Genomic DNA, 13,983 nt, shown 5'->3' on the forward strand with positions numbered 1-13,983 from the left:
TGCCTCCTTGTTCCAAACGGTGAGACATTTAGCAGACAAATAGTGAATGAAATGGAGTGCACCCTGTCCTTCTCTACACATTTAAACAATCGGATACGGTGCCTTGTAACACTCTGGATTTGTTCAGATGGTACAATGTTATCGGTCTTTGCAGACCTGCATGTGGCAGCTTTGTGGGAATTAACAGGGTTTTGTTTTGTTTTTTTTAGGTTTTTATTTTTTATATATTTGGTTGTTTGGTGGTGTTAAGGCTTTGCACCGGGGGCCAAAGAGAACATAAACTGTGGAGCTCACATGATTGTGTTCTGTGACTGTCTATGACTGTCTTCTGTGTGTGTGTGTGTGTGTGTGTGTGTGTTGTGTGTGTGTGTGTGGGGATGCAAGGCCAGCCCCTTCCATGGTCTCCCCGCAGTGGATAAGAGGCAGATGAGAGGCAGCGTTTGGGGTGAGCATAATTTGCTCTGCTGGGAGTCTCGCCCCCTGGCCTGGGCCTGGACCTGGACTGGGCTTGATTCCTCCGGATCTGAATCGGCAGAGCATCCTGGTGGGGGAGGCGGAAGAGAGAGAGACAGAGCTGCGTGGAAGACTTTTGTTTTTCTTTTGAATTATTCCTGAGCTCGATGCTTTTTCCGGGAGATTTCGTCTTCTTCTAAGATCTGTAGAAAAGAATGACGATGGTGTCGCTTGCAGTGTCTCAGGGCTGAACACCACCTACGTGGAAGTGACCCGCCGACTTATTTTGTGGAGAAAAAAAAAACAAAAAAAAAAAACGGCCAACTATTTGTAGCGTGTCCCACGTGAGGCTGGACTCCACACGGGACCACGCCTCAGTTCAGCTCGGCCTATGACCGCACCGCTGCTCAACGGCTTCACAAGTGGTTAACCGCTCCGTCTGAGGAGCCAAACACGGACAACCCTTCCGGTTCACACAGGCTCCAGATTGGTTCCTTTTTCTAATTTGTTCTTCAATATGGGATCAGCGCTAAGGAGGTTCTGTATCCAGTGCTGTTGCTTCTGCGGGGACGCTGGTGATGATGACGATGACGAGAAGCAGTCTTTGATTCCGTAAGGGACGCCACCGCTAACTACGCATGTACCCAAACAAAAAGATTTTCTGTTGTTTTTTTTTTTTGTTTGTTTGTTTTTGCATCTCTGTGGGAAGTTGGTCATGTTCATCACCACACTTAGACACTTAGACAATTTTCTAACACACAATACGTAATAATTCCACATGCATGTGTAACCCTGCCTGTCTCACCTTCGACTCAGTCCAACCAAACAGGGAACCGGTGGACCGGTGGGTCTGACCAGTCTGTCCACCATGTTTGCAGCTCATTCATTGACTCATCATTCTGTTGAGCAGCCACGACCCGCTGGAGTACTTAGACCGAGAGGTGCAGAAGCGCAGGGACCAGGAGACCAACCTGTGGAGCGACCCCCGCGACCCCAGCCACACTGAGCGGGATGACGACCGCATGCTCTACACACTGCTCCAGGCCAGGGGCAAGACCCGCAAGGGCTCCTCGGTAAGACGCCCATTCAGGCCGAGGGGACCAGTGGACAGGCAGGGGGGTGCCGTCAAAAAAAAAACAATTCTGTAAATTTGATGCCATGAAGTCACGAGTCATTCAAATGTCCAGAATATGCGTTTTCATAAAGTTAAACCGATTTGAGAGTGAAGAGGATCGACGTAACCGAATCTCCTCCCTCCTCCGTAGGGCTATCGGCGGCTGAGCGTTGATATCGAGGCCGTGAGAGACACGCGGCGAGAGGTCCGGGACAACTGGAAAGTCATCCTGGAGAACCTGGGTGAGGTGGACTCTTATTTGCCATCGCTGTGCGGAGAAGTACGAGCACATTTCGAAAAGGAACAAGGGAGGCTGAGGGAGCAATGAGTGGAGCCCAGACCATATCCGTGTCCGCGCTCTCTTGTTGCGTGCGGCAGCCGCCATTTTTTGATTGCTTTGTTTTGGCTTCAGGATGAGGGAAGGGCCTCCCAAACAGGAAAAGTAATATTCGCGCGAGGCTGGAGGGCGACGCTATTCGGGAAAGGGGGAGGGAATTGTATTTCGCCGAGTGGAAGGTTTAATTTGAGGATGAAATATGCAGAAGCCTTTGAAAGATCGATGTCCAAAGTATGCAGATTCAGTCGCTGGATCAAGGCACAGACACACACACACACACACACACACACACACACACACACACACACACACACACACCCTCACACACCCGTCCGGTAGGAGGGTGGGGTGGTTGGAGCCAAATCAACGACACCACTGTCTCACCTTTGGTGTTTGAGGTCATCTTCTGAGATCTGCTCTAAAGAATCAGGCTGATGGGTGGATGGTGTAGGGTGGAGGGCGCCTCCTTGCCCACCTCAGTGCCGTTGGCATGCTGATACAAGTTAGACATTTAAGAACCGGGTTATGGAGGTTTATGATGACACCGCCTGAGGTGTGGCCCTCAATATCAATATCAATATCAGTATCAGTATCAGTACCAGAGGATCTGCCCCATGCGTCCGATGTCAGAGAAAAGCAACCTGATTTTCTTCTTATGTGTCCTTGTAAAAACATGATGCCCTTATCTCTCCACTCTGTTGGAGGAATAGACGGAGCGCTATTTGGAGCTGAGGACTGATAATAGAAACAGCCTTAACAACAATGACGACGTGTGTTGTCAGGATTCATGGCGGAAGCAGACTCGCTGCTCACCGTGTCGGCCACCGCCTCCCACGACCGCATGAGGAACGGCCCCGCCGCCCGCGCCATGCTGCAGCGGCTCCACTCCGAGACCTCCATCTTCAACAGCAGGGACACCCCACCCAATAGATACCTCTTCATCCTGGTGAGAACGGCGGCCAGAGAGGCGGTGTCGGGGGAGGGGGAGGTTAGAAGGCTGCAGCAGAGACATTCTGAGGACCGATGGAATTATGATCCAAGTCCCAATTCAACAATGTACACGTAGAGCAACAGGGAATTGACAGAACAATGGTAAAATGATAAGTATATTGATATGTAGTGGCTTAAATAGGTCAGTTTAGTGTTATGTTATATATAGAACATCTAAAAAGAGGTTCTATAATATATTTTGATGTGTGGTTCATGAGGCTCATCACACTGAAACAATAGTTTGACTGCAATAGTCACTGGTGACAATGAGATTATATACCTTGCTGACTGGTTATATACTTATGTAGCTGGTTATATACCTTTCTGACTGGTTATATACCTTTCTGGCTGGTTATATACTTATCTAGCTGGTTATATACCTTTCTGGCTGGTTATATACTTATCTAGCTGGTTATATACCTTTCTGAATGGTTATTTACTTATCTAGCTGGTTATCTAGCTGGTTTCTGACTGGTAATTTACTAGCTGGTTATATACCTTTCTGACTGGTTATATACTTATCTAGCTGGTAATATACATTTCTAACTGGTAATTTATTTATCTAGCTGGTTATATACATTTCTGACTGGTTATATACTTATCCAGCTGGTTATATACTTATCTAGCTGGTTATATACCTTTCTGACTGGTAATTTACTTATCTAGCTGGTTATATACCTTTCTGACTGGTAATTTACTTATCTAGCTGGTTATATACTTATCTAGCTGGTTATATACATCTCTAGCTGGTTATATACATTTCTGACTGGTTATATACTTATCTAGCTGGTTATATACCTTTCTGACTGGTTATATACCTTTCTAACTGGTTATATACCTTTCTGACTGGTTATATACTCATCTAGCTGGTTATATACCTTTCTAACTGGTAATTTACTCATCTAGCTGGTTATATACCTTTCTAGCTGGTTATATACTTATCTAACTGTTTATATACCAGTCTGTCTGGTTCTATAACTGTATGACTTATATAACTATGTAACTAGTTATCTACCTGTCTTACTGGTTATATATCTGTTTAACTGCTTATGTAGTTGTCTAACCGGTTAAATACCTTTAGGTTATATAAACACATATAATATACTGTGTGTGTGTGTGTGTGTGTGTGTGTGTGTGTGTGTCCCCCCAGGACCGTCTCATATACCTGGACATTTCCGATGACTTCCTGGCCAAAGCGAAGCGCTTCTACCCACCGAGGGACTCTGAGGATGAGGAGGAGGGCAGGGCGGGGCTGTCCATCGACCTGCCGCTGCTGCTGGCCCGGGTGGAGGCCATGAACGGGGACCCCCACGACGAAGAGGACGAGGAAGAGGACTGAGTTCAAACTGGTCCCGGAAGATCCTGGCACTGCAGTGCCACAGACACGGGACAGGGGGCAGCAGAGGCCACGGCTGGAGAGCCGGAGGGGGCGACGTGTTTCTTCTTCTTCTTCTTCTTCTTCTTCTTCGTTGTCCTCCGCTCCTTCCTCTCCGGAGCCTGCTGGTTCCAGCGGCCCTGCAGTTTAAGACTTAACAATCCCTCCTTTGTCCCTTTAGCCAGAAAGAAAGGAAAACAGCCTTGTGCTTCTGCAGGGCAGCCAGCCCCGACGAGCAGCGTCCCAGTTCTAACGCGTCTCATGACGATCACCAGTCCCTCCGTTCAAACACAGAATCGCCTCTTAAATAATGTTAACCGCCCTCGACGACCGCGTTTTAATTGTTTATTATTTGGAAAGTGACATCGGCAGGTTTGCAGAATTTTTTTTCCCCCCTGATGAGACAAAGACTTTGATGTGCTCTACCGCGGGTTTACAACGAGGACGAGTAGGATGAAGATGTAGTGCGTGTGTGTGTGCGTGTGCGTGTGCGTGCGTGTTGAAGATGAATTTGAAATAAAGTTGGAACCAAAGGAGCGTTTGTACGTTGTGAGTAAAATGGACACCATTGTTCTCTCTCGTCTTGGTGAAGCCCACAATCACGACTGTGTAGTAGGTGTGGGCTTGAGCAGTTTGCCACTAAAACAGATCTGGTTTTGCCTGTTCGGTGCTGCGGACCGCTGAGCGCATGCGTCTGTTTTTGCCGTATGACTCCTTTAAAGTGTGGAAACAACAGCCTTCTCCAGGCATCCCTCCCCCTGGCCTCACGTGGCCTCGCCAGTGGGGCCCGTCCCACCCGGCCCACTCCCGCCCGGGCCCCGGCACGGGGTCCGGCCCGCACAGGGATGGGCACGTTTCGGCCGCTCAGCTGCCACGTTATGTAAGGGGGACGCCAGGAGGGGGCCGAGGACATGTCCTTCAACGCCGACCCGGCCCGGCGGCGCCGGGGCCGCAGAGGGACCTGGAACCAGAGCTTCCCGCCGGCCGAGCAGATAACGCGCCGCATGCCGGACGCACGTTCCCCTGGAGACGCAACACGGCGCAAACTCAACCCATGACCGGACACTCGAACCAAAACACTTCCACACATGGATGTGTTTACTGACGGGATTGGGCCGTGTTTTGACTTTTTCTGACACTGTTCCAACCGGGCCCCCCTCTCCCCTTCCATGTCCTGCCCTCTTTCTTTCTTTCTTTCTTTCTTTCTTTCTTTCTTTCTTTCTTTCTGTCTGCATATTTTTTCCCGCCCTCCTCTCCTACTCCATTGTTGTTTATTTGTTCCTCTTTCTCTCGCTTGGGTTTGTCTATACCTCCGTGTCTGTCCTCTTTCTCTCTTTCTTTCCAGTATTATCTTGTTGTTGTTTCTGTCCCTCCCTCCTCCTCCCTCCCCCCCCCCCCCCCCCCCCCCCCCCCCCCCCCCCCCCCCCCCCCCCCCCCCCCCCCCCCCCCCCCCCCCCCCCCCGAAGCTAGTTTAAATGCCACTGCAGCTAGCTGTAGCTGTAGTTATGCAACACAAGTTTCCTCTCCACTCGGCCCGGCGGGAACCGAGCGTCCAGACAGAGATCTGCTTATCCACCGTGACCCCTCCCCAGAAAACCCCCGGAGTCCTCCAGGAGCCAACCCAACCCTCCCCAAAAACGCACAACCCTTAAAAAACCCCCCCCAAAAAAAACAAAAAACCCAGCACCTTCCAGAACCCCCTCCTAAACCCCAGGAACCCCAAGACCACCCCTTGAACCTCGTGTCATGGTCGCATGACGCGGTTCGCTTTGGCGTCGATGAGAAACCACGCTTTATTTGCGACGCTAATCCTGAAATTAATTATGGTGCTATTTGATTAAAGCCCCGGGGCGGCCCTGTTGCATCTTTAAAGTACGGTCTAATATCCTCTAAGTCAAAGAATTGAGTGCTCAATACCAGCTGCGCACGCTCTAAAAAAATCCATCTGATCTCACCAGCAAAACGCTGCGTGGCGACTTATTACCTTTCTCAAATGGCATCTTGTGGTTGCCATGGCTGCATAACATGAGTCAAGGCCCCGTACCAGCAACATCACACACCCTGGTCTACCTTTCCTCTACACACATGCTCGCTCTCCCTCTCTCTCTCTCTCTCTCTCTCCCTCTCTCTCTCTGCTGGAGGTGTGGAAAGCAGCATGACATATCACTGCAGTAGATCTTCCGGCTTCAAACGGCAGAAGTAACTGAACTTTCACATTTGGACGTTGAGAAAACCAAACGACTCTGCCTTTACTCTGCCTCTGGTTCTTTACCTCTGCCCTCCGCGTGGAACTCGCCAGGGAATCCCAGGTTTTCATCAATATGAGGAACGTCTTGAAAGTTTTGTCCCAGCCTTTCAGTTTGATGGGTTTGGTTGTCGCATGGAGACGTTCCGTTCACAACTTGGTTGTTTTTTGTCTTTATTTTTCCTCATAGGTGTCAATATCGAATTCATGTTATTAAAGATTGATTGATGATCATGTACAGCAGCCACAGCATTTGTCCTCTGCTTTACATTCCACATCAACATATTTGCAATATGTAACTGTGATGAAAGGTTCTTGATGAAGCGTGTGATTTTTTGCTGTATACATGATCTGCGTGTTATACAATAGTATCAGTTCCTGATGTAGCTGAGTGACTCATTCAACGACTTGTAACACAGCACCACCAGGTGTGTGTGTGTGTGTGTGTGTGTGTGTACGTGTACTGTATGCACGGTGTTTCACAGCCTGTAACCCGAGTTGACTTTGACTACCGTGCTCCGCTGTCGCCACGACGATGAGTCACCGGGGATGGAGCGTCTCGCGGCGAGAAAACAACCGTGAGGGCGTCCAACGAGGAGGCACCTGTCAGAGCGGATCAGATGAAATAAATAAAAAAAACATTCACGGTAGAAAGTCGGGACAAGGGCCGGCGCTGCCGCTGAATACAGTTTTAACCCGGCGTCGACCTCCTGCCGCCAGGTCACGGTTTGAGGCGCCGTCACAACGACTGGAAGATCACTGTCATCTTACCAAAACTGCCTGGATATCTAACATCTTTAATTTATTGAAATCTGCCAACGGTGACACCACATCACCGGACTGCTTTGCTCTCAACTGCTCTTCAGCCCCGTGCACCTCGCCGTCGTAACGCGCTGCGTTACAGACACTCTGATACTATCACGTGCGCGCGCAGTGTTCAGGTCTGTCTTCGGGGAAAAAAGGTTTCAATCTCAATCAGACGACCACAGTGAAAAAAAGCTATGTACAGCAAATCCCCCTGTATATAAATAGTACCCACATGCGTGCGGTGACGGGGAGGGGGACTTTTTGTAGATGGAAAAACAGCTTTGTCACGGCCGCCGTGGCCTTTTCCCTTTCCGCATTAACGCCGTCCGTCAAGACCAAAGCTCCATCGAGATTCCTGTCCGGCGCGTCTGTCTCCGTGCTTCTATAATCTCTGGGCTGTATGTAGAGCCTCCGCCTTTGCGTCGAAGGACGTTACTTTCATCTCTGAGCTGCCGGTACCAGCTGAAGCAGAAAGTGTTGCGAGCCGTGATTACCCAGGTAATTGGCAGTACAATTGGAGTATCGCGGGGTGGGGAGGGTGGGGTTGACTCCCAATTACCCGTAACCCCTCCTCAGCGTGGGTTCCAGCTCGCAGAGGAGGAGGCGGGCGGTGTTGGGTGTCGGATGTCGGAGCACGCTGATTGTAGAGTGACGCCATGCATCAGAAAATAGCAGCCGGACGTCTTTATAAGCAGCCGACGGCCGGACACGGAGTAGAATAGACAGAGGTGAACTCTGGGAGGAGGAAACAGGCACCGCGAGCCGAGTCCACCGCAGACACCGCTGCCAGCCGGCGTTCCGAGGGGGGGGGCGGGGGAAAGACCCGAGAAGAACGAGACTCCAACCGAGCCGCCTCAGAGACCCGGGTGGAGGTACGAGGATAAGCCCAGAAGGCGGGAGACAAGACCCTGGTTCACAGCCGGCGACGATGCGGTTCTGTACTGTGGTGGAGAGGCGCGACGGGGCCGTGGTGGCGGCCGAGCTGGCCTGCAGCATTCGGGAGGAGAACAAGGCCCAGCGGGAGAGCTACAGCGCTGACTGGAACAGCGTGAGCCTCAAGACCCGGCCGGAGGACAGGTGAGAACCGAGCCCATATCTGAGCTCCACCGTGGGCTCTCATTAAAGATAACATCCGCTCTGATACAGATCTTTCTTTTTTTAAATCTTTAATCTTTTTTTTTTTTATATATAAATGAACTATGTCCAATAAATGGGTCGACACTTTGAGAGCCAAGGGGGCAGTTGAGGTGTAATGAAGTCAGTGCAGTACGTCACCGTTGGTGCTCCTCCACCCGCAGGCAGCGGTCCACCATGAACGACACCTCTCGGAGGGAGACTCTGTCCCGCCAGTGGCTGGCTCGCTCCCTGGTCCAGGCCTGCCCCTCGGGCGTCCTCAGAGCGGGCACCGTGGAGACCGGCGTGAGGGAGCACCGCCTCCTGCCCAAGCGGCACACCCTGCCCCTGCCCATCTTCACCCCCGCGGAGCTGGGCGTCCGGCTGGGCCGCGGGGCCCCGCATGCCGAGGAGGACCTGCAGCCCTTCCGCGTCCCCAACGGGGCCTGCCCCGACAAGCGCACGGTGGACGAGATCACCAGGGACCTGCCGCCCGTCAAGCCCGTCCGCATGGAGTTCGCCAAAGCGCCAAAAGCCCTGGGCCGCTCCATGTCCCAGGAGGCCCAGCGGGGGTAGACCCCACGGGGAAGGGCCGGAGAGAGAGAGAGAGAGAGAGATAGAGAGAGAGAGATTGAGATAGATAGAGGACGTTGAAGAGGAGAACAATGTGGCCTCAGACGAGAATGATGAATGAGGGGGGGGGGGGGGGGGGGGGGAGACAGACACGCACGTAGCATATCAGAAAAAAATAAAACAGCGTAAAAAATACTGTATGTATAAAGTTGATCTGCCGTGGCATGTTTCCTATAGATGATAGTCTGTCTGTAGTGCCCTCAACACAACAGCGCCCCGTGTCACGGTCGGCATCTGTTGGTGAATGCCAGGAATGTTCATGTGGAGGCGTCCTCGCTGTAATGCCGAGGAGGGTGTGTGTGTGTGTGTGTGTGTTTGTGTGTGCGTGGGCGTGTCCGGTGTGTTCTTTCAGCTGCGCACCGGCCTAATCCCCTGCGGCCGCGGAAAGAGCATTCCCCGCCCGTCCTCCGTTTGCGGCGGCCGCTTCCGCCGAGCAGCCGGAGCGACCGAGGCGGCGTCACTTTGAGCTTCTTTTATTATTATTTTTTTTTCTCGATTCCTTTTCTCTCGCGCCGGAGAGTCGCCGTGTTTAACGAGGGCAAGCGAAGGTGTTCGGGGGGAGGGGGGGGGGGGGGGGCGGAAGGGACAGAGAGCTCAGCTGGGCCACGGAAAGGATGATGACGAAGGACTGGGCGGCTATTGAGTTCCAGTTCCTCCGCTGAGGTTATTTTGGGGACTTTGATTGAAGTTTGACTTATTTGACCGAATGTGTTTTTCCTCGAGATTTATTTTTGTATAAATAATAAAAGTTGCTTTTCACTCCCGTGTCCGTCTCCAGTCATTGGACAAAGCGTATTTCGTGGCAAAGGTCTTTTTGGAGGAGGTGATCGATGAGCATGAACTTGGTTGATTATCTCCAAACGTCATGACGTTCTGACCTGGTGGGCGTGGACCTGCTCCGAATCCCATGGCAAGCAGCGTGTTAGGAAAGCGCCTTTTTACAGGGATGGGAGACATGTCCCTCATCCACGTTTTGAATATCCCCTTCATGGTCCCGACGCCGGTGCTGCTTTCAGAACGCTGTGTTTTCACGTCCGTCCTGCTCTCTCTTGTCCCCCAAACTGCCTATTGGTTCTCCGGATGAAAACCACTTCCCCCACACATCATTTATATCCATCTGGTACGCATAAAAGTACCCAACCTCAAGGTAAAAAGCACCAGGATACGGGAAATGGCTATAATTTTTAAATGGCCCTCACGGTCCAGTTTGGAACATCCCGGTAATCCTGCCTACCAGAAATATCCTCTCAAAACAGGGGTTCTTATTGTGGGGTCCGGGTGTCCCCAGCTCAGTAAAGGGTAAAATGTCACCATTAGTTTATTATCGAGACATTCACACCGTTAGAGAATGTACCAGAGTGACATTGTGTTTGGAGTCTATTTTTACTGTTATCTCCCAAACTATAGTGTAGACACTGAATCATACTACAATAAAAAAAATCTTCCCAGAAATAAAATCTCATCTATGGTCTCAATGGATGACCCCAAATCATATTATTTTTTATTTTTATCAAATGCATTTTGCTTGTATAGATTGTTTTTTCTTTAATGCAATTTTGCATATCTACTTTTATTAGCGTATTCTTACCCTGTTTTTATTTATCCAGATTATTATTTTAAATGTTCTATTATTCTACTTTGTAAATTCATGTTGCTTGTTTGCTTTGCTTATATTGTTACTATTTGGCCTTATTTTAATGTAAGGCACTTTGAATTACATGTCGACAGGTGCTATACAAATAAATATTATTATCATTTTTTATATTAATATTGTTATGATTATTATTATTTATATTATTATTATTATTGTTGTTATTTTTATTCTTGTTGTTGTTGTTGTAACTATTATTGCTATGATTGTTGTACGGATGGAGTCTGTGCCTTGATTGGTGTCAGACTGAGGGTCCTTGGTGTGAAAAAGGTGGAGGATCCGTGCCTCAAACACCCAGTACAGGACATTATGCACCTACATATAGACACCAGGAGATGGGTACGGGCTGTTTCCCTGTCAGGGACGTCGGGGTAAATAACGGGGTGTCTCTGCCGCATCGCTGGCGCCCATCACGTGGGGAACATAATGTGATCCTGTCCTCCCCCGGTGCCATCAAATCCCACTCTCCCCCGCCGGGAGTCTCAGTTATCGCTCCCCCAGAACACGCTGTCACCCTGCCTCCTCGCCTCCGAACAAACCCAAAAAATAAAAAGTTTAAAAAAAAACCACCCCGTCTCTTTTGGGCTTAGCTGTCTTTGGAAAGCCACGGCCCCCGCGCCCACCGCCCCGCCCGGGGAGCTCCGTCTCCTCTTCCCTCGGGTTCCATCCCTCCCCCCCCCACCTCCGTGCTGGCGGCGTCAACACCGCCGTCGCCCTGGAGACGGCGGAGGGGGCGTCCTGTCCGTGCATTCCTCCATCTGAGCTCTTTAATCCCGGGCGTTTTATCAGATATCACGGCGCCCTCCCTCCGCCCCTAGCTCCCCACCCGCTCCCGCGCGCCCCCCACGGGGATGGATAAAACGCCGGCAACAAGTGTGTATATCCCCTTCGGTGGCTGCCAGACGGGGATCTGTGGGTTTAAATTCACAGAGAGATCAAACTGGGAACTATTTGGGGGGGGGGGTGGTAGATAAACAAACCTTTAATACCCCCCACCCCCATCCCCTCCCCAAACCCCCTTTAATAACCTCCCCACCTCATGGAGCCCACTTTAATACTCCCCCATCCCCATCCCCCATGCATGTCATACTAAATAAGACCTACTCTCTTTGTATTAACCAGTAACAAAGTAAAAGTTCCTTTCTTGCTTTACTGTAACTACATTTCACAAGTGTCCCAAGCACTTATTTAGGCATACAGTGGTACTTTGACTTACGAGTTTAATTCGTTCCGTGACTGAAATTGAAATGCCATTAATCCGTTCCAGCCCCCAAAAAACCAACCCCATTTTTTTTTTGTCACGTATTTTTAAATAAGAAAAATGTATTTATGAATAACAAATATTGTATAAAAACATAATAAAACATAATAAAAGTGAATGTAAAGAAAAAAAACTGGTTTTATAAAGTGTATTTACCTTGGAGATCAGACGACTTGGACTAATGGAAGACGCTGACGGAGGTGGAGGGTGGAGGAGATAGGCGGAGGAGGTTGGAGGAGTTTGTTTTGTGCTTTTTTTGGTCCCTTTCGTTTGCTGCTCCACTTTATTGCTGAACTTAATTGCTACAATTTATTTTTTATTTTTTTCACTTCACTTTCGCTTAACTTAAAAAAAACAACTTAATCTTCTTCACTGATGTTTGCCCCTTAGGAAAAAAAAAGGCAAAATAACTGCACAAAAAGCACAAAACGCGAGTACAAAACACAAAAGAGATGCTTCCACGCTCAGGTAACCACGTGAAGTGAACGAGTGAGACGCGGGATGGAAATCGACGGAACGACGGCTCGTAACTCGGAAAACTCGTATGTTAGTGCACTCGTAAATCAGGGTACCCCTGTATTTCGTTTTGGAGACTCGACTTTTTTACGCTGCCGCATTTCAATGCAAATATCTGCTTTTTGTCCGTCTGCAGTCGAGTTGCCACCTTTCAAAAAATTGGGAACTGGATATTACATTACATTTAGCAGACGCTTTTATCCAAAGCGACTTACAATTATTCAAACACCGATGGACGCAGCCATCAGGAGCAAAGCATCAGGAGTTAAGTGTCTTGCTCAAGGACACTACAGCATGCTAGCAGGAGGAGCCTGGGATTGAACCAGCAACCTTTAGATTACTAGAAGACCAGCTCTACCTCCTGAGCTACCATCCCCCAATCTGATCTGACAAGTACTTTTACTTTTAATACTCAAGTACTTACTGTATGTACTTTTATTCAAGTAGAAATGTCAATCAGAATTAGAAAGTGTTTATTTCGCAGACCGCTTGCATTGAAACAAAACAAAAAAAAAGCTTACCAGCCTGAATATTTTGAGAATTAAAAAAACAATGATTACATTTCATTTTAAATCAAATTGTCAAATATGTATACAAATAGAGTAAAACACTTGACAGTCTGAACATTTTGAGAATACATTTTTTTTTACATTTAATTTTAAATGAAATTGTCCAATATATACAAATAGAACACCAAACAAGCAAGGTGTCACTTGTGCAAATCGAGCAAATATTTTTAAAGCTTTGACTGTGTTTCTGAGACAATGGCCTTCAAAGTTTTCCCCCACACTTGGCATCATTCAGCCAGCTCCCAGAATGCAAATGGTTTGGAGGACCAACACAGCCGCATGGCTACTTGTCACATGACTACTTGACACCCTGCTGAATGGGGCAATCTCTTCTTGTGTTTTGAGGAAATGTTGAACAGCGTCATGGACACACAACATCTTTTGTTTAAAAAAAAGCTTTTATTAAACAGTGAGAATATACATGTTTAAAAAAGTGGAATTATTTAGGAGTTTAAAAGTGCGGACAACACAACAAGTGTACAGTCTCAATAGTACAAGTAGTAGTACAATCAATAATTTCAGTCTCTGTATATCAGTGTTGGCATGTGATTTAATATATTAATGTGTATATGCCAAATATATTCAAAGTTGTCGGAGTTATTATGTTTGCTAACCCCAACCCTACCCCAGCCACACCCTGAGAGCCTGTCTGGGGCCTCTTTTCATTTTCTTTTCACCCCTGGCTGCATTTTCAGGTAAACTTGAGAATCTTGTGCATTACTACTTGTCCATAATCTGCATCACCAACCTCAATGACCTTAATTATGTCACTAACTTCTTCAGTTGTAACAACGACGGGCGTATCGTATCGTGGTTCTTGAAAATATTCTGTTTCATCGTCACATTCAGATTGAAATCCACTGTTTGAAACGTTCTCCAAGTCTGGGATAATATCAGATTCAACAGCGCTGCCGTTCTC

The 13,983-nt window shown here is 48.6% G+C and overlaps 2 protein-coding genes across 2 annotated transcripts; both read left to right on the plus strand.

The window, feature by feature from the left end:
• Positions 1–970: 970 nt before the first annotated feature.
• LOC307237383 (melanoregulin) lies at positions 971–4,233 on the plus strand (the record flags this gene model as incomplete). The annotated part of the gene is made up of 5 exons (XM_080010096.1): positions 971–1,065; positions 1,364–1,526; positions 1,719–1,809; positions 2,687–2,850; positions 4,045–4,233. The coding sequence occupies 5 exons, from the start codon at positions 971–973 to the stop codon at positions 4,231–4,233; spliced, it is 702 nt and encodes a 233-aa protein (XP_079866222.1).
• A 3,814-nt stretch (positions 4,234–8,047) lies between these two features.
• tcap (titin-cap (telethonin)) lies at positions 8,048–9,620 on the plus strand. The gene is made up of 2 exons (XM_080009715.1): positions 8,048–8,398; positions 8,620–9,620. Exons 1-2 carry the CDS (start codon positions 8,250–8,252, stop codon positions 9,008–9,010), a joined length of 540 nt encoding a protein of 179 aa, XP_079865841.1. The 5' UTR covers positions 8,048–8,249; the 3' UTR covers positions 9,011–9,620.
• The last annotated feature ends 4,363 nt before the right edge of the window (positions 9,621–13,983 follow it).

This window comes from Zeus faber, assembly GCF_960531495.2.
Source record: "Zeus faber genome assembly, chromosome: 11".
In the NCBI taxonomy this organism is placed as follows: Eukaryota; Metazoa; Chordata; class Actinopteri; order Zeiformes; family Zeidae; genus Zeus; species Zeus faber.

Coding starts and splice junctions, on each gene's coding strand:
- tcap (XM_080009715.1), top strand. CDS start 8,250: ATGCGGTTCTGTACTGTGGTGGAGAGGCGCGACGGGGCCGTGGTGGCG. Junction 8,399..8,619: donor AAGACCCGGCCGGAGGACAG/GTGAGAACCGAG, acceptor CTCCACCCGCAG/GCAGCGGTCCACCATGAACG.